The sequence below is a fragment of the Pleurodeles waltl genome, chromosome 1_2, assembly GCF_031143425.1.
Source record: "Pleurodeles waltl isolate 20211129_DDA chromosome 1_2, aPleWal1.hap1.20221129, whole genome shotgun sequence".
In the NCBI taxonomy this organism is placed as follows: Eukaryota; Metazoa; Chordata; class Amphibia; order Caudata; family Salamandridae; genus Pleurodeles; species Pleurodeles waltl.
In genome coordinates, this window is record NC_090437.1 from 671,230,745 (window position 1) to 671,252,116 (window position 21,372).

The window sequence follows — 21,372 nt, forward strand, 5'->3', positions numbered from 1 at the left end:
TAACATTGCAGGCCTCCTCTTGAGTTGTATATAAATTACAAGCAGGCCCACACTCTGCCTGTAGATAAATTACGAAAAATACACAGGCCAATGAAGTGTGTAAAACAGAAGAAAGAAAACCAAAAGTGACCCCTAAAGATAGTAATAGAAAGAAATCAAGAATCGGTCACCTTTTCATAGTAAATGGGAGGTGGGTCCTAGGGCAAAGTAGAAAGAGAGGAAGGACACTTTTGGAGGGGCAATAGCGGGACGTGCAGTGCATTCACAGTAAGCGGAGGAGGAGGCAATGAAGCTTACTCGTAAGCAAACATGTCATTATCACAAATCATGCTTCCTTTTCTGATGCTGAAAATGATTTGGCATGATGAAGCATAACTTGCCAAGGATGCATGCCATGTTCTTGTTCAAAGACTACTTGAAGGTCTCAGCAAAATAGTAAGCTGTTTACTTGATTTCTTAGGACATTCAAAGAAAGGGCAAAAGTTGAGAAGGAGAGTGGACCTGGCCCTCAGAGGTTTCTTTACTGCACTAGGGCTACTGTATTCTAACGTTGAGAACCTGGATGCTCCATCTTTTCACATCGCACATACCAGTATCATCACTTGAATTGCACTACACCTTTATATTATCTACGGTGGACAGGACGAGTACCACATATTTGATTTGATTTGGTAAATTCTGCTATAATTGATTGGATTTATTTAAACAAACCAAACAGCCTAAACACCCAAAGTGCAAGTTTTTACCAACAATTAACTGCAAACTGGTCAAACTGTTTGCCACACAGAATATTAAACAGACTATTAAGTACTAATTACACATTGGTACAGCAATAAAACCCTTCCTTCACGACTACAACTCATTAGCAGAAACAAAATGAGAACTTGTTCGCCAAAAGATAACCATAAACATATGAAATCTCAAACCACCAACTTAAAAGGACACTTATTAGGATCACAAATTAATTACTAATAATATTTAAATTTCACAGGAGGTATCAGAGACCACAGAAATTATGTAAACTGGAGAAGAGTAATCCACTGCTACTTCACTAGTTCATACTAGTCGTTCTCTAACCAACACTGTGGAAATGGGATACACCTACGATATCTGCAGCACCAAAAACAGTGAAAGACTCTAGCTATGATATTGTTTCAAGACAATGGATGACTCACACAATTCAGACCGTGCACTAACTGGAAAGATAGTGGGAACTTTCATTCCTTCTTTCCTAATGATACCTTCAGAAATAAATATTTTCTCCTCTAAAGTAAGTCTCTTCAAAGGAATTTCTGTAACTGATTCCATCTACAGGCACGAAGAGATAGAAGGGTTGGAAGCTGATATAGAAGATCATAAACAACGCAGCACATTAGCAAGCTCATTGGATAATTTGGTATTCTTGGCTCAACTACAGGGACTAGAAACAGCGCAACAGCCTACTTCATTGTTACCTCATAATCAAACCCGCAGGAACAACTCAGCAGAGAATCAGCTCAAAACATTTGGAAGCAGAGATTACTCTACCAGCTTACCCAATGTTATCGGCAATGGCAACTTTTAGCACTACTTTGGCCTAAGTGTTAAATATATCTGTTGTTATTACTTTCGTAACAGATTGTCTGATTAAAGAATATTACCACTGACTTAACATATCCACACAACAGTTCCAAGCCGATTTCCAAAATTAAATAAACACTTACTAAATTGGTAGCCAGTTCAAATAATTTGTCACGACTGGATGATATTGTGGATATATTACAACTACTTCTTATGAGAATCAAACATCTAATAAACTACAAACTGCAATACATGAAACTACCGGAATGGACAAGAAGAACATTTACACACACGATCCCGCAAAAAAAAAAAAAAAGAATTAAAAGATGTAACCTGCAATCAAGAGTCAGTATTCAATGTATCAACAATTAACCAACAACCTGAGGGCAAGTCAAAACAAATAGTAGTAACTCAAACCAATCAAATCCGTGATGGATCACCAAGGAACAAAGAACATTCTGATGGTTTTGTGCCACGACGACGATTAAGAGTATTTAAAGAATCTACCAAAAAAGGAACTGTGAGGGTCAATGGTCAAGGGAACTGGAAAAACTATCCAATCTACTGACCCGAAAGGAGATTCTTTAGCAGACGAGTGCAGCTGGGGTGGGACTACATCCCCTAGCCTCCTCACATCCTTGAAGGGCCCAGACGTGCTCCTTAGGTGCGGTTATGCTCCTGCAGCGTGGAACATTTGCTTGTTTGAATCTACCCGACCCCGCAGGATATTCTGTAGCGGACCAGTGCAGCTGGGGTGGGCCCAGATGTGCTCCTTAGGTCTGGTTGCACTCCTGAAGCGCGGGACACGTGTGGGGCTCATCCGGGCCAAGACCGGGCCCGTCTTAGCTTGTTATAGCCCAGAAGAGGCCGGGCCCTGTCTCTTTGGCCTGTAATCCATTTTGTACAGTGACCATGATGAAAAGTAAGGCTCTGCCATGAAGAGAACCAGTGGCGCAGTCAAAAGTACAACTATTGCTAAATATTTTTTAGTGAGAGCTGTTGACCTTGTTGCTTTTTAAATTAAACTGGAGGAGAGGCGGCTCTTCCTTTCTGTGAAAAAACACCCAGTCTTGCCCTCATTAGCTCCTACAACTGATACACCGGTTATGGGTGGGGGGGGGCAAATGGACCCCTACTCAATGAACCAATTATGGCTCTTACCATGGCTATAGATTTACCAAAGGGAAGCCAAGGTTTAGAAGGGTGTATTACTGGGGGGCCGGAGGAAGTTAATACTATCCTGAGGGTGGATGAGATTCCTAACAATAATATCCTCCTACAGGCACCCTTGCAAGCCTCCACCCTGTCTGTGCAGGAGGAAGGGGAGGCCATGCCAGCCAAGCATCTAAGAACGAGCCCAGCCTAAGAATTACAGGCAAGCGGCAGCAAGAATCGACTTCTTCATCAGCATCAGCTTACCCGCCTGTACTTCTGGAGGCTCAGTGGGACTTTTTGAAAAACTGTAGCAGTGATATACTGGACATTAAACATTGTCCTCTGTGCGACAGACTGCTATGTATTGAAGCGTCCATGGCACAATTAGGCCACCTTGCGAAATTAAATGTAGACACTGCTATTCAGAAGGAGAGGGGTTAGTTAGTACAGCCTGTCTCCCAATCTATTGTAGCTGGTAATTCATGCTCTCCTGGAACAGAAATTATTAAATCATCGAACAACCAGACTAGAAACTTACTCAGAAGAGATAATCGGGGATCTAGAAAGGGAGCTGGAAATTTAGTACAACATATGAAACCATTAAATGATAAGCTTTCTCCTCAGTCTCTAATTAATAGGCCAAGCCCATTAGCCCTAAATAGCCCTGGGATATCCAGAAGAGGTAATGCCTTGACTGAAATGAATGAATTGCCTGTAATAAATCTTCTCCCTGCATCTTGGCATGTCATATCTTGGCAAATGTCCCTAGTTTGTTGCCAGGCACCCAGGAAGCTCTAGAATCTCTTAAGAGCAATGTACTTTTTTGGTTGAAGTGTAAGGTGAATCTTCCGTGGGACTTGGCACATGAGGTTCTAATTGCAAGGAGAGTGGGTGGTATTGGACTAATAGAAAGAAATGATACAGGAGATACAGTAATTGTAAACTTTGAAAGGCCTAGGATGGCAGAGGACATATTCTTTCAGGTGCGTTCAGGTGTAATAAAGTCTGATCCCTTATTGACTCTCCCCTTATGGTATTTCTGCAGACACTTGCAGCCAAATCCACAACCAGCAAGTAATATAAGGTCTTTAAATCCTCCACAGAACATTAGGAGTGCAAGTTTTTCACTTTTAACTGTGAAGCGGTTTAGTGCATTAAGTGATTTGGATGGAAATGAATGACTTAAATGGTAAACAGTATGTGAGTCATTGTCCTCATTTGACAAAGAGGGAGGCAACCAGTATACCGGGTTCCCTCTCCAAAATTATGTTGTAACGAACTGTGATCCATCTAGATCCAACACTAAGGGAAATGGTTTGCACCTGCTGTCCTGGAATATTGCAGAGGTAAGGAATAAGCTCCACAATGTGGACTGGTTGTCTTATATAAGGAACTATGATGTGATCTGTTGCCAGGAGACCTGGGCACTGAAAATATTGTTTTAAATTGCATTAGGTCTTATTGATCAGAAGCAATTTCGGGATCAGTGGGTAGAGGAAAGGGGTTGGGGGTTGGCTATTTTTGTAGCAAATTCTTTAGGCCACTTGAAGATCAAGCAAATCGTGGCAACCCCCCTTTTCCAGATTTTAATACTGTATTCTCATAGTAAATTCAACCTTTTTCTGGTAATTTTCTATTTTAAATTTTGTGCACACGCCATATGGAGAAATGCTTAATCATTTGATCTTAGCATTAAGTAGAGAAAGAATGGGAGGTTGAGCTTATAGATTTTTCCCTCTGTAAGAAAAGCGATTGAGAGTGCAACTGCGGGTAAAGCTCCAGACCCAGAAGAGGTGCCAGTAGATCTATTCAAAATTGACATATATTTCTTGGCCTCACTGATTACTAATGTGATAAGGGCAGCTGTGAAGTATGGGCTGCCAGTTTCCTGGAGAGATTCAATAACAGTACCCATCTATAATTGGCTACATGCTACCGACTAATATAGTTAATCAATTCAACTATTAAGATCTTGGGTCTGATTATTTTGGAGAAGTTAGAATCTTGGGCAAAGGATAATTATTTTTTTAGCCTGATACAGTATGGCTTCCTGCAGGGCATGGGAAAAATGGAACAGGTGTTGAATCTTACACTTATCCTGGGTAAATATGTGGCGGTGAAGGGAGGGGTCATTCTCATGGCTTTGATGGACTTTTTTAGTGCCTTTAATATTGTTGACAGAGAGCTATTGTGGACTATGATGGAGCAAACTGATATAGACCCCCTCCTTATTAGATCTTATAAAACAACTTTATCAGGGAACTACAATAAGAGTAAGTTATACCAGGGAGGAAGATTGTACTTCCCTAATTCGAGTATCCAGGGGAGTAAGACAGGGTTGTTTACTTGCCCTTTTTTATTTTTATTTTATAATAATTCCATAGACGTAGCATTGAGAGACGACACAAAGGATATGCTTAAAATTGGTAATCAACCAGTTCCGTTTTGCTGTACGCGGATGATGTTGTATTTCTAGCATGTACAGCAAATGGTCTGCAAAAGTTGATTGATGGTTTTAATAATTTTATGACAGGATTCAAGATGAAGGTGAACCATCAGATGTCATTTGTAATGACATGTGGCCCCAAAAATGTTAAACCACGTCTTATTGTCTAAGGGTGAGTCCAATGGTAAAAATAAATGTTTAATTATTTAGGTTTTTATTTGCCTCTAATGGGAAAAGGGACAGATTAATAATGCAAAAAGCAATCAAAATCTGGGCAGTGGGAGAGTCCATATTTCTAAGAGATTAGGACAGAGGCCGGTGCGTGTGTTGATCTGGCTCTATTAAATTAAATGTGTAGCAGTGGGAACCCATGGATCGTGAGTATGGGGCTACTCTGTAGCATGTGAACTTCAAGCAACTGAAAATGTTTTTTGCGCAGGTTACTACTTGTTTCAAGGGCCGCTTCTAGTTTTATTGTGCACATTGAGTTAGGAGTAGGATTTATTGACAATCAAATTAAGTTGGCCCCTTTTCTTTTGTGATGAAGGTTTGAAGTAACCCTCAAGTCAGTTTTTCTAGGAAGGTTCCCTGGTTGGCATACCTGTGCATATTGTTTTGATAATCCAGAGTCTATTTCTACTCATTCTAAAGCTAGATTAATTGAGTTAGTTGATTCGGCCAGTGAGAATGAGAGACTGATCAGTATTGTAGACAGATCTACGGTTGTAAGCTACATGCAAGTAAGTGCATCATCTAGTACCGAAGCATATTTATAATGGATAGTTAAGCAGAACAGAGATTTCATTTTACTAGATTAAGATTTATTTTACCAGATTAAGGTTTAACACTGTCCATGATTCGGTAGCCTTTCCCGTCTGTAGTTCTAGGCATACATCCCTTCCCCCTTGCCCGTGTGACGGACAGTCTGTACAATCAACTGCGCACTTTATGCTTTTTTACTCACTGTGTACGTACCCGAGACTGACATTTGTGCCCCTGTCCTGCCGAACAGAGATTTTAAATCACATAAGAAGGGGTTAATTTACTTACAATATTTGTCTGCTATGGATGTTTGTGTAGCAGTACTTAGTTTTATCAAAGTCACTTTTGCTATGCTACTTTGGGAAACTTTATTATAGTTTTATGCAAGTACGAATGTAATTATTCTGATTAATGACAGCAAGATATAGTGATAAACCATGAATTGATGAATTTATATATTATAAGGTTTTTATATGGATTGGTTTTGTTTAAATGTTTTATTGATGCTTCTTTTTTTCTATGTATTGTTTTACTCTTTTGTGGCTGAACACATGGGCCGAATAAAGATTGATTGAGTGAATGACTATCTAATCTTCAATAATCTTAGCAGCAATAAAGCAACTGAACCATTCATATCAACTCCGGTCCTGAATGCAGCAATCCTCAACAAGATTGATGCAGACAACACCAATTGTCCACTAGTCAAAACATCAACTAACCTACAGTGAGACAGTGAAAAAGCATAGGTCTACTGCTACTGAAATCAAAATAAATGACTCTACAGTAACTCAATCAATACCCAATATAGATGTCTTAAGGAACATAGTAGACAGATTTGCAATGTTAGCCTAAACACTTTCTATTTTCACAGATGAAAACTAGAGTGATATATAACAATGATTTTGGGCTGGGAATTTTAAAAAGCAATTTGCTATTTTCAAATCATACTCGGGAGGTAACATAATGTACCGACTCTCTGCATGTAAACTTTAAGGAACCAACAGTAAATAGATCAAATGACAAGAACAATAATAAATTAAGTGCATTTATTATAGATTTTTTTACCAATGTATAAATCAGGACCATTTGCTATATTAAATCGTCAAAATATTCCTACAGTGTTACGTTCCTTCCAAGAACTAAAGGAAATTAATTCCTCAAATCAACCAAATGTATGTTTCCTCCAAAAAACAACTCTACTGGAAAAATACCAGAAAAACGTGGTTAACACAATCTATACTGCAAAAGAATATAAGAATGCAGAAAGGACCTGGCAGAATGAGAGATTACTGTAATTTAAATTGAAAAAAACTAAATATCTTTATTCACTCATGTATAAAAAGTTATTTTTGTGCAACTCAATATAGGATCAAAGATAAACTCCAACTTCAATGGTCCCGTATCACATACCGAACATATGAACTTAAGAATTACCACTAACAAATTCTTGTCAGCTGATCGATTTTGAATCATGACAGTGGAAACTGAACAAAAAGACACCATATAATGTTCACTTTTCCTAATAGGATTTAAAATATTGGCAGACAAAGCTGCGAGTTCCTCTTTTCATCCTGGAACATTCCAGATACAGAAAGACAAATAAAGCTCAGTGGAACAAATGTATTCATTTTTTTGAGGAATATCAAGTAATTTGTATACAATAATCATGGATCTCTCCTTTCCCTTACCTAATTTTACAACTCATGAAGTTAGGCAACTAAAAACACAGATCACTGATATAAAATCGGAACCAACAATATTGTTCAACAAAAATATTGTGTCAAAAATATTGTTAGCAAAAATATAGTTTTCTTATACTTATACTGTAAAAACATATTGAAAAATTCATCATTTTCCCACTAATACGGTTAAACACATAGAAAAATATTATTTATAAATGTGTGTATATATATATATATATGTATATATATATATATATATACATACACTAAAAAAACAAAGGTTACACAGACGTTATAGTCGCACCCTAAGGTATATATAACTTGCGCTCCTCAATGTACAGTTTGCTCATCAATAATTTTATTGCAAATGTTGCAGTAATATTATTAATTATGCCATAGAAGGTGTCATCAATGATGTAATATGTGGAGTAATTAGCTGTGTATGGCCAAGGCGCAAGTTATAGTTACCTTAGGGGGCGCATTAAAGTTACTTGAGTTAACGATAACTATAACTGCTGAATTTCTAAAGTTTTGTGTGAGTAAATTCAGAACCTAACTATAACGTCCCTGTAACCTTTGTTTTTTTCAGTTAATTTTTATGTGTTTTTTTTTTAGCACATACAGATGTAAATATATGCAGTGCCCCGCCAAATTTGGTATAATTCCGTTCAGCAGTTCGGACTGTAACCATGTCTAAAAAATACAAAAACCCCATAGACAAAGAATGGAGAAAAAGTGTTTTGGAACCCCCATTTATTTCGACTCTACTGCTGGTGCCTGCGTCGGGATTAAGACCTCAAAATCCTCTTAAATCATATGCCACAAAAATTAACCCACCACTCCTGGAGGTTTCTACTCCATAAAACTGCATAATGTACATAATTAGTAATCAATTAATAATACATTAAAAGTTAATTGTTAATTAAGTATTGTCTAATTAACTTTCCACCCTATAACGCTACAACCGTGGCACCCGCACATAAAATATAATTAATTAAATCAGTATTACATGATATACATAATTAATATCAATCACATACTTACTTAACAATTATTCAGTCATTAATAATTAATTATTACTTAATAAAATTCCCACCCTATCCTCTTACAACCCACTATGACACTATAAAGTAATAATTAATAAATAAGTTTAATTTTCTAAATCACTCAAACTTACAAATTATGTTTAAACTATATTTAAGACATTAATAACTATACAAACAATAATAAGACAACATAAATAGATGAAATAAAAACATTAAACTATTTATAAAATGTAATTCTTTACAGCTATATTATTCAAAACGATATAAAAACAACAATGTTCTTGAAAACTGTGTTACCCGAAAAAAAGGCTATTCTTGAAAACATATTTCTGCATCGCAATATTTTTGCCTCACAATTTGTTTCTGATATTTCTGTGCACCAATATATACAACTAAATATTTTGTCCAAATACTAATAACATATTGAGCCGACCAAGTGGAGGCGTGTTCACCCTAATCAACAAGAGTCTTCATTCTAAGAGTGTTATCAGCAAATTACATATTGATAGTTGTAGTAGGTTAATGTGATAAAACCAAAATCCTGATTGTAAATATCTGTTTTCGCTGTACCTAATAAAGTACAAACAAATATTACTAAATTTTGAAGAATCCAACATGATCTTAAAAAAATGCAATAAATTATTGATTGTTGGAAATGGTGAAATTAACCAGAATCTTTTACCACCAACAACTAAAATGTAACTTCTAATCGACTCTCCAGATACAGTGTACATCATTCCAGCACCATGCTTAATGCTTCAGGCAAAAAATAAGCTATTCATCAACACTGGCAAATACGCCTACAGTCTTTTTTTTACTCTGGTTTTTGGTCATTCAATGGCAGACTAGCAAAAGATCGACCAGCAAAAGCCACATTTAAGGGACCAATCTCGCAGGCCACGATTGATTTTTCCTTTAGACATTACACAAATGTCAATGAATGTAAAAGTTGTGAAATCATTAACGAGGAGAGTGACCATGATCTGCAAGATATCTTGTTTTACCTCAACCATGATCAGTTCATCACTAACAAAACTAATAATCAAATGACTGTAATAAGATCTAAAAGCATTAGATTAAATGGAAAACTCAAGGTCAAAGCCTCAATTTGAGATTTTTTTTTTTCATCAGGCCTATCAATTGATACGGCAGATAAAGTATCTCTTGAAAACTGGCTTCTATTTTGGCAATGGTTTATTAAATCAATTCTGAACTTTGTATCTGATGGATCAACTCTGGAAAATAGCCCAGTTACATATATATTAGACAACTGGGATGAATCCATAACAAATGCAAAAACATCTACAGTAAAGTCTCTGATTCATCTTCAAGAAACCCTGTTCATGCAAATGAGGTGTACAAATTAAATACCTAAAGAACCAGTTGAGGTGTAAAAAAACGAACATAAAAAGTAATCATCAAGAAAAAGCTTCAGCTCAATAAATGGAGGCTATCAAAACATACAATGATACTACATTTTGGATCTTGACCGGATATGAAATCAAAATATATTGTGACCCAAATGATTACTTTATTTCAAATAATAGATTGGAAGATCACATAAAGGTCCTTTATACAAGTAACATCTTGGACTTGAATGAAAGTATGCCTCTTCTTAAAACATTTTTTTTAAATGAAAAAACCTGTTCCACAAAAGTAGCAGGCCCAAATGGAACACCAATCGACTTAATAGAACTTTATGTACCCTTATGGACTCCTTTACTGACACACCTATTTTCAAAAATACCAATGACTGGGATTGTGCCTCCTTCACGGGAAGGGTCTATCATCTATCCTATTAACAAAAAGAGCTCAAAACAAGATCCCAAAAATTATCGGTTAATTGCTCTTAGGATTTTGAAGGCTAACGTTTTGGAAAAGATTTAATAAATATTCTTACTATAGGGGCTTCCGATCACATTGCTGAACTATTTTTAATATTTCCATTACGACTCTTCTCACCAAAAAATATTAAAAACCAATACTGCATTATTTGTCTGTTTTGTAGATGACCCTACAGTGATTGACAAAATAAATCATCAGCCCTTATCGGATACATTTTTCAAATGGGGAATAAACAGTTCTCTCCTGCACTTTCTGATTGAGTTACATTCAATAACTTGTTTGAAGATAAGACTAACAAACAGGAATGTTTATCACCACTCACATTTTCACTGTACATTGCTGACCTACCTGAACACTTAAATCATGTCCAAAGACTAACACCTAAGGTGTTAACTTGAGGGCTTAAGCACCTGGCTTATGCCGAAGATCTAGTAATTGTCACATAAACTTTAAAAGGCTTACAATATCAACTAACTCAATTAAACAAGTTCAATTTGCCTAATGGGCTCTCAGCCAACTATTCAAAAACCAAGATAATGACCTTTAGGAGGAATATCAAACTAACATTGTGGAAATTAGGGAATGCCACAATAGATATTGTCAATCAGTATGCTATCTGGGAGCACTAATTTACAACAAACTATCTTGGACCACTCACACTATCACCAGAAAAGAAAAATCTACTATCGTAATAAAATTGGTAATGAGGTTTACTATACTAAACAGAGAAGCAATTGGCTCATTATTAAAAGCACTAGGAATCAAAATAACACCAATCCTACTCTATGCCTCCCCTGCAGTCAGTATGAATATCATAGTTGAATTAAAAAAATCTACATGTAAAACATCAAGTGACTCTTAAAGCTTAGAAAATCTACTATGTATTGTGCATCAAGATTCAAATTTAACATAAAAACCCTATACCTATCTCACATTGCGGTGACAATAAACTTCTTTGGAGATTTAAAACACCTAGTTTTCACAGAACTAAAAATAAATTCATACAAAGTTTTGGAATTAAATTTAACATCCATAAATAAAGTAATTCAAGAATTCAAGCTACCACTGACAGAAATACTGGGTAAAATGAGACACGCTATGTGGGAAGATCTACTAAGAAAAGCCTTCTTTGAAAGCAGCAGAGAAAATTACCTTGTTCTTTGATGAAGTACAGACACATGGATTTGGTGAATTAATCTTATTTGTCAGTAAATCAAGAATACATCAAATCAAATCTACAAGGCACATTAAAAAAACATGTAAGACTTAAACTACATTATATACCAATATTTGAGTCTGAAGGAACATGGAATCCAAAACTCAAAGGGAAGAGCTCTTGTTGTTGTGTAGTTATAAAGTAAAAACACTTAGTCATACATTCTGCTTTTGAACAAAACTGTTAGCATTAAGGAAACTATTTACAGACAATGTTTTAAATAAATGAACACCAGAACAATCAGGGAGGCCATTTAGCTATTGCCTTACAACAAAATCCCATATTTTTATTGACAAATTCATTAAAATTTTAGACTTAGCTTATCGCATGGTGGAAAAAGGCGATTAGACTAATCTAACACTTTTTACAGTATATACAAATTGAGATTGTTTTAATAAATTTGCATGATTGTTTTCGATGTCACATGCACTATTGTAATCTGTGCGTGATTAATACAATAAGTTTATTTACTACTACTAAAAAAAAATCTTTCCTCTGTCATGTAATGAAACCTTTGCAACAGAAACATGGCCTTTTTCCCAGCAACAGTAAGTAAGAGTAAACCGATTAGGAAAAGGTTCTATACAGTATGAACGTAAAAATATATACAAATATTTTGTAGTTTTTATCAAGAGCCTTAAAGTTCATTAACCAACTGCCATGTCTTTGCCTGGGTTATGTGTATCATTTGAGCAGAATATGTTGGATTAACTAGGACTTCCATTCACTTTGCAGAAAAGCTCTTACCTACTTGATGAATTAATGTTCTCTTAACTCACAGAAACCCTGCAATTTCCAGACCATCAGGTAACATTTTTCTTGAGTAGTAAGAGAAAATCTTTCAATCATACTAATCAGAACAGATTGAGATGAGAGAAAAAACAATTGTGACAGATAATGGATTGACAGAAAGAGAGAGAGTGAGGGAGAAGTGAGCAGACTGGTTTGACCATTTTCTTCCGGTGCTGCTTCTGGTTCACAGTCAGGCCCTTCTGCTCATCCTCACTAAGACAATGACAGGCAATAGGTCAGTATGCATTAGAGATCATACATCAAAATGTCCAAAGCATGGAGCATACTCCTGTAAGTTTGCGTTAATTGGGCACAGGCATGAAAAGGGAAAAGGAAAGATGAGGACTTCTGACAAAGTCACAATCCTTCAAGTAATTTCCCTTCCAGCAAACACCCCTAAATGTATTACAAAAATTATTTCATGCAGACATGTTTATAGGGTTAGAAAGAGGAAGGTATCAACCCCCTTTTAAGTCAATTGTATTGACTTATAGAAGTGGAATTTTCTCTAAGGAAATCTGTTGTTCCTGTGCAGAAAAAAACTGTAAACAAAAATACAATGCAAATGTGCTCTCCCATCTAACTACAAACTTGGAGGACTGCCTACCGGCAGATATTCTGCCAGGTGTAGCAGAAGCGAAGGAGATCAACACAGGGAAAGTGCTCTTTAAGAAAGGAGTGGCCTAACAGCAAATTAAAGCTACCGGCCCTCCAAAATAATAATAAAATAATTATCTAAATATAAAAATAGCGAAAAATTGTCGAAGTGCTCTAATGGGTTCTGAAAGCAGGACCATAGTGCAAAGTAATCCAACTCACAAGAGCAAACTGTTGTATAAGGGGTGAGTTAAGCCTGGTGATGAAATTTTCCTTGGGACCTAGTCATTTTTGTGGAACAAAATAATCACAGATGAACTGGTCCAAAGGTTACCTTTAAACAAGGTTCTACACGGACAGATATGTGTTGGTGGGTTATTGCAGTGAAGGAAAAAAAAATTAAGTTGAAATACTTCCAGCAGGTGAAATGTGACCCCCAATGAAACATGCCTGGCACAAGATTATTGGATGAGCGATGTAGCTTTTATCATTCAGTTCTGTAGTTGCTCCTTTTACAGAACTTTCATCTTTCTAAATGGTAGCTCAGTTCAAGCTCCACTGCTTTAGACAAAACTAGCAAGAACAAATGATTAACTTTGTGAGAGTTTAAAATGATCTGGACTGTGTAAGGTGGACTTCAATGCTTCTTTGCTGAAAATATCAGTAAAGTCAGACTACCCATCTGTATTCAAAGAGACTGTTGAACATGTTCAGGCATGTGGGGTTGCACTCAGATTAAAGACAGTACCTTAGCTAAGTACGAATTTTGAGAGTCATAAAATACCTAGGCAACCTTTGGAGATATATTTCATGGACTTTATTATACAACTGCCTCAGTTTTAAGGCTATACTCCTATCTTAGTAGTGGTAGATTCCTTCTCTCAGATGGGTCATTTATTTTATACCTTTTTTGAAGATTACTTCAGCTTCTCATATGGCAATCATTTTTATATCTGAGAGTTGGTTTGCACGTACTGCCCCTGAAGGTGGTCTCAGACAAAAGAAGTGCAGTTACTTACTAAAATTTGGGCTATGTTATGTCAATCTAATGGCCAGACTGAGAGGTTAAGATCTTGGGAGAATATCTACACTGCTATGTTAATGCCACAAAGTCTAATTGGAAGTCTTATTTGTCTACTCCTGAGTTTTCAAGTAAAAACTAAAGACATTCCTCCATTGGATTTTCAGCCTGATTATGAGTTTGGCGGATGGGAACACCCGTCTGCCAAACTCCTGACGGGGTGGTTGCCACCATGTGGCTACCTCCCCGCCGGTCTCATTAAGACTTTCCAGCTGGGCAGCCCAGCAGGAAAGTGGTGGCAGTATTGTTGCCAGCTTCTAATCAAGCCAGCAGCAATGCTGCCGCCTGTAGGGGGCAACAGCACCAATTTTCCTTTGCATTTTTAAGAGGACAGTATCATTTTTGAAAATTGATGTGCACTTTCTATGACTTTTACAAAACATTTTCACCCTGGAAGTTCATAAGAAATGAAGTTTAGGCAATACACATCTTTCACTTTTTGAGAAATAGCCCAGTAGGAAACAACATCAAATCTACAGGGGTAAGACAGTGCTTTAATGGTCTATCTGAACACATCTAAAAATAAGTTTTAGATGAATTCTTTCAATAATCAATTATTTGTATAGACTATTAGGAGATGCTATGTCCTGGACTTCGTACAAACCAGACCTTGATGCAATATGTTGCCATACTACTAGACATGGCAATTAAGGACATAGGCGGTCATTCTGACCCTGGCGGTTGAAAACCGCCAGGGCAGAGTGCCGCGGAAGCACCGCCAACAGGCTGGCGGTGCTTCCGGGGGCATTCTGACCGCGGCGGTAAGGCCGCGGTCAGAAAAGGGAAACCGGCGGTTTCCCGCCGGTTTCCCGCTGCCCCAGGGAATCCTCCACGGCGGCGCTGCAAGCAGCGCCGCCATGGGGATTCCGACCCCCTTCCCGCCATCCTGTTTCTGGCGGTTTTCACCGCCAGAAACAGGATGGCGGGAACGGGTGTCGTGGGGCCCCTGGGGGCCCCTGCAGTGCCCATGCCACTGGCATGGGCACTGCAGGGGCCCCCTAACAGGGCCCCATTGAGATTTTCAGTGTCTGCTTGGCAGACACTGAAAATCGCGACGGGTGCAACTGCACTCGTCGCACACCAGCAACTCCGCCGGCTCCATTCGGAGCCGGCATCCTCGTTGCTGGTGCTTTCCCGCTGGGCGGGCGGGCGGACTTTTGGCGGTCGCCCGCCAGCCCAGCGGGAAAGTCAGAATGACCGCTGCGGTCTTTTGACCGCGGTACGTCTTCTGGCGGTTCCCGCCAGGCCGGCGGCTTCTGCCGCCGGCGGGGGTCAGAATGACCCCCATAGTGCCTACTTGTTTAAGAGGAATTGCTTGAAAGACTATTTTCTGTAACCTTGCAGAGTAACTGAGGAATGTCGTACACCTAAAGTATTTGAATAACGGTTTACCATTAAATGTTGGCTATAAATTGATTTGAATGCTGGCTCATCAGTGGAGACAGAATGGGATTAAACAGTTCACAAGATGAAAAGGAACGCCAAGTAGAATGGGTTCCAGTTTGGTTATTAATGTAAAGTGGGCAACAGAAAGTGTTTTAACTAATATTAAAGGTACTACAATTGGTCCTGAGGAAGATGTTAAAGACAATGCGTCTAAAAGCCTCAACCTTGTAAAGGGAAACAATGGATTTTCTCTCAAAACATTTTTAATTGACTCTGAGCAATGAGAAAAACAATAATTTGTTTGGCATTAGTTCACTATATCCTGTATTTAGAGCAAATGATGGACAGGTGAATATTGTCTGTGGTGTGCTTTTAAATTCAATTATTGTCTGTGGTGTGCTTTCCAATTATTTGAAGTCAGCAAAGACAGTACAAATGAATGTACATACTATAGTATTGATTATCTAATGAATTTTATATATGCGTGTACTGTGTGATAAAATAAGTATGCTGATGGGTATAACCACTTCATTTTATTATTTGTTCTTAACCTTGGGAATTATTTCACTAATCATACCTTAACTAAAGATTTTTTTTTTAACTTAGTAAAGAGAAGTAGCATAATTATTTGAGCTACTCTTGTATATATTGTACAATATTGATCCCTAGATGAGAACATTATATATATATGATCCCCTGTTTTCATGGGATTACAGGAACCCCCTTTGTTAATATGACTTGTCCGCCAACTTGAAAGGAGGAGTTGCATGTCTTGATGTCTTTGTAGATGATGCAGCTGATTCTGAAGATGGTGTGAACAGGCAGATGGAGCCACTGAAGATCCATTACATTGAAAGTGATGTGGTCATATTTCGGCAGGCCCTTGATTAGCCATGCTGACTCCCCAAGCCCTAAGCCAGGCTGGCTGAATCTGGGAAGCCATGGACCACGGTATTGCCACTATTCGGATGTGAGAGTACCAGTGTTTTCCTGAAGACACAACTAACATTCAAAGATCACATTACATTGATTGAAAGAGTTGACTCAGACAGCATAGCACCAACTCTTCCTATTGACGAAAGTAAAACCCTTTCTCCCATTATTTCAGAACAATAGCACAAGCTCTGGTTCTCATCCACCTTGGTGGAGAAAACGACCTACTCAGCAGCCATACCAGGCAGTACCAGCTATAGTTATGTTTTTTTGTAAAAGAAACAAAACTTTAGTATATAAAATTTCTTAGTATACTTGCAGTAAAAACCATCATTAAACCGTAAGAAAGCACAAAATAATAATATTCAACACTGAGTTGATACATTTATCAAAAAAGTGAGAAACCCGCCCTATGTACATACAGGCTCTATATCAACCATGATGTAAATTGTTGTATAAATGGGTGCTATTCTGAAAACAAAAAACACACAAAATAGCACACTGCAGCGACTGTAAAAGTAATGTTTGCGAAGATGCAAAATTTGAGATCACTACGCAAACACCATAAAATAAAAGACTGCTCTTCTACTGCTAAAGTCTTGTTGCTTTGTTACAGGTTCACAAACCTTACTATTCACAATCTTAATGATCACAAGCACTTAATGGAGGCTGAAAATACAGAGGCATGAGTACCAAGTCTAGTTCTGAATGCCACACTTACAACAAGCAAACAAAGATAGGTTAATTTAATGAGGCGCTGTACTATTAGTACTGTTAGGGGGTTATTACAACTTTGGAGGAGGTGTTAATCCGTCCCAAAAGTGACGGTAAAGTGACGGATATACCACCAGCCGTATTACGAGTCCATTATATCCTATAAAACTCGTAATACGGCTGGTGGTATATACGTCACTTTACCGTCACTTTTGGGACGGATTAACACCTCCTCCAAAGTTGTAATAACCTCTTATGTCAAAAAGGATTCCTAATGTGTGTATTATGGAAAATAATTCATGATTAGTTATGTTAAAAATATGGGGGATCAACATACAGGGACCTATGATCTTTCCATTTTGGAGGTAGCTCTAAAATGATCTAGCTTTTATGTATGAGGGAAATTAGATAAATGAAGGACATGGTCACCTTGAACTTTGACCACGTGGCCTAGTAAAATGAAGAAGGATTTACTGATAAGGAGTGAAAATATTTCAAAACCCTTCACAATGTCAAATCTAGATAAGTAACTGAATTATGAGTGGGAAGTAAACAGGTTTCACCACCGATAATCTTTTCTGCAGCATAAACTGCAACATTTGTCAATCTGATGATTTATTAAAATAATACAGTCCGTCTTCCTTCATAAACACCCATCTCCTTGACATTGATAGGTATAGGGTTTTGTTTAGCAGAGCACATCAAATGAAATGAAACTGAAAACTGGCCTTACCTTCATGTGTGATTTCAGATTGTCTTTGCGGGCACAACGGAAAGGACACAGGGGGCACTGGTGACTTTTTAAACCTGTATGGATCACCATATGCCGTTTCCAGTAACTTTTTCTTTTTATAACTAAACCACATATGGGGCACTGGAAAGGCTTCCCTCCTTCATCTTCTGAGCCTTTAAAGAGAGAGAAAAACAAAAGCTGTTTACTTATGTTATACCCAGGTCCTATAGAGGATCATAATACAGAGTTATCCGTTATGAACATACATACTATGTATGCATATTCAGTCTGGTTTAACAATGCGGGAGAGCTGAGGATTTACATGCAGCATTTAATGTGCTGGGATTTTGAGAATACCAGATTATGAAAACGAATTATTAACCCTGTAAATTTACATCGTTTTACTGTTCCTCCTGTACGTTGCTACCATTTTCTGCTCTCACATCTGGCCCTAGCCACACCCAAACTGTGGTGTCAGGTGTTCGGTCTCCATGAAAGGACCACGGACATCTGAGACACAGTGGTGTAACAAAGGCCCCCGCAGCCTCCACGGTGCGAGGGCCCCCAGAGCTCTTTGGGCCTTCTCAGCAGCGTACACTGGCCTGAGAGCTTCACACAGCATTGCCTGGTATTCTACTGCCCGTGTTATGAGGTCAGCAGAATTCGGTGCGGGGATACAAGAGGGCCCATCTCGATTGTGGCCTGTACTGCCGCACTAAATCCGCTGATTTCAAGTATTCTCCCTGGAAAAGAGAATAACTAGACAGACCTGGAGAACATGTTTTCAGGGTTAATAAAAAGCAGTGCTTAATTTGTGCTTGTTGATTCCGGTGCTGAGCACCGGCACTTATTTGTGAGGGCCGGGGCTTATTCTTATGCCTCAAGCATTTGCTACGAGCAATAGACACATTTGTGAAAGACGGAAGAAGGAAAAACTAAAAGGGTCATAAAGGGAGAAAGTAGTAAGTAGCAGGATGAGCTGAAGGGGCAGGGTTGGCCGTAAATGGATTAAAGAGGCCCGAGATGGCTTCAGGATTACGCTGCCTCAGTATTCAGTGCTGGCAGATTTAATTACAGCAGCCTCGTGTTTAAGAGAAGGGCTTTGAGCACCGGCACCTCTTAATTTACAAATTAAGCACTGATATAAAAACAGACATTAGTTTCAGTGCTCTGTGCAGGTGGGAAGTGTCAGAAAAAGGGCCCTAGGGGCTCAGGGGGTAGCGTGGGAATTGGGGGCGCAGGGAAAGGTATTTAAGGGAAGCTTGTGCAACAAGCAGAAGCTATGAAATTTGGTGGAGTTTTGGCAAGGATTCATTTTTTGTAGCTTGCAAACATAGGGGGTCATTCCGAGTTTGGCGGGCGGCGGTTGCCGCCCGCCAAGCGGGAACTGCCAATTGGCCGCTCCGCGGTCAGAAGACCGCGGGGGCCATTTTGACTTTCCCGCTGGGCCGGCGGGCGCCCGCCAAGGGAGTGCCCGCCGGCCCAGCGGGAAAGGGCCTGCAACACTGAAGCCGGCTCCGAATGGAGCCGGCGGTGTTGCAGGTGTGCGACAGGTGCAGTTGCACCTGTCGCGCTTTTCACTGTCTGCTAAGCAGACAGTGAAAAGCATACTGGGGCCCTGTTAGGGGGAGCAGGGGCCACCAGGGGCCCCAGGACACCCGTTCCCGCCATCCTGTTTCTGGCGGTGAAAACCGCCAGAAACAGGCTGGCGGGAAGGGGGTCGGAATCCCCATGCCGGCGCTGCTTGCAGCGCCGCCATGGAGGATTCGCCCAGCCGGGGCTAATCCAGCGGAAAACCGCCGGACCTTAAGTACCTTACATACCAACAGAATATGCAGCCAATATCTGAGGATATAAAGACAAGCAGATATATTTAAAATGTGAGTTAGGGACAACAGGTGCATAGACATATGGAAGACATCACAATAGAGCAAGATGTAGAGTGGAAGAGATACGGTGTAAGGTGATAGTAGGATTCTGATCAGTCTTCTGAGACCTTTCTGGAAATGTGAAGGAGCAAATTCTGGGGTGCATGCGAGATCATTCCTGAGCCTCAGTTCCTAAACAAAGTCTTTCAGTTTAGATGCAAGTTAGGAAGGCTGTCCCAAGTGAGGTTCTTTGTATATCAACAGCAAACATTCAAGTGAATTTTACGGCAGGGAGAGGGTGCCAATGACGTTCTTTAAATGTAAGGGAGATGCCTGAACTTACTTTGTCGATTCACCCTACAACAATGTGAATAGCGGTTTTGGTTGGACTCAATGAGGACTCTAGATGACCAGTGAGTAGGGTGTAGCACCCATCAATGTGTTGTAATAGGAGCTGCACCATAAACAAGACGTTCACAGGATGGAGGAAAGCAAAAAAGCATTAACTTTCTTGGGTCCACATGAAAACATGAATAGTTTTGCTCATATGTTAACTAATGTATTTCAGTAAATAACAGAGCTACCCAAACGTGCACTTACCTAAAACTATGGTACTGATATTTCTGGATTCTAATGATGTAGTCACTTTTGGCATTGTTAACCCCCCTCCCAGCTTTCGCAGCTTAAGAGGGGGTTAGCCACTGCACCCAATGGCCTTGTTTGTAATCTGAGGCCCGCTACAGGTCTCCTCTGCGTGCCTTCCCACTGTTATGTCTGCACTCTGCGGAGAATGGCTTCTAAGTGAGCCAAGTTCAGTGAAGGAGGCAGAAATAAGGAAAACATATAAAAAGGGCATACAGCAGCAAACAGAGCTATGAGAAGGAGAAAGGCAAGAAAGAAATCAACCTGAGGAAAGAAAATGGAAAAAATGTCCAAGGATGAAAAGGTCAAAGATGAAAAGTAGAAAATATGGAAGAAAGGAAAGGAATTGGAAGTAGGTAGGGTGAAACGAACAAAGGAAGAGCGCAAGGCTGGTTGGTAGAGGATGAAAGGATGGGATGAAGTGGGAAAGGATCAGTTGGAAGGGTGGAAGGATGTATGGATAGGTGGATGGAAGAATTAACATAAAGGAGAAAGGATAGATGCACAGAACAGAGAAAGGATGGATTATCGATGTGCGAACATTAAATTTGATGGTTGTATGATTGCATGAATGGATGGATAGAATGGTGAAAAGATGAATGGGTGATGGATGGAAGGGTGAAAGGAAGGAAGAAGGGATGGAAGGGTGAAGGGGACCAGTCTAGGAATGCTGGGTTTACTTGCTTTGCTCATTCGGTCACATCGGACGTTTTGTTCAAAGTGGGTACTCCCTTGTTAGTCATCTTCAGACCTCAGAGATGGATGATATAAAATAACTCAAGATGTTTTTGCTTTCCCAAAAATCGAACCATACACATCCCAAAAGTAATGATTGGATAAGGGAATATCTTAAACTTGGTATGTGTTGTAGATCTCCCTGCTTTTGCAATCTAGTGGTCAGATTTAATGTTGGA

General features: G+C 39.0%; 1 protein-coding gene across 3 annotated transcripts in view; it reads right to left on the reverse strand.

The window, feature by feature from the left end:
- Positions 1–21,372, reverse strand: part of ZNF827 (zinc finger protein 827) — a 521,420-nt gene that overhangs the window by 357,444 nt on the left and 142,604 nt on the right. For all 3 annotated transcript variants that reach the window (XM_069242614.1, XM_069242613.1, XM_069242615.1), the window contains exon 3: positions 17,949–18,121. In XM_069242614.1, the coding sequence (XP_069098715.1) occupies positions 17,949–18,121 (173 nt within the window). The remainder of the gene's footprint in view (positions 1–17,948; positions 18,122–21,372) is intronic.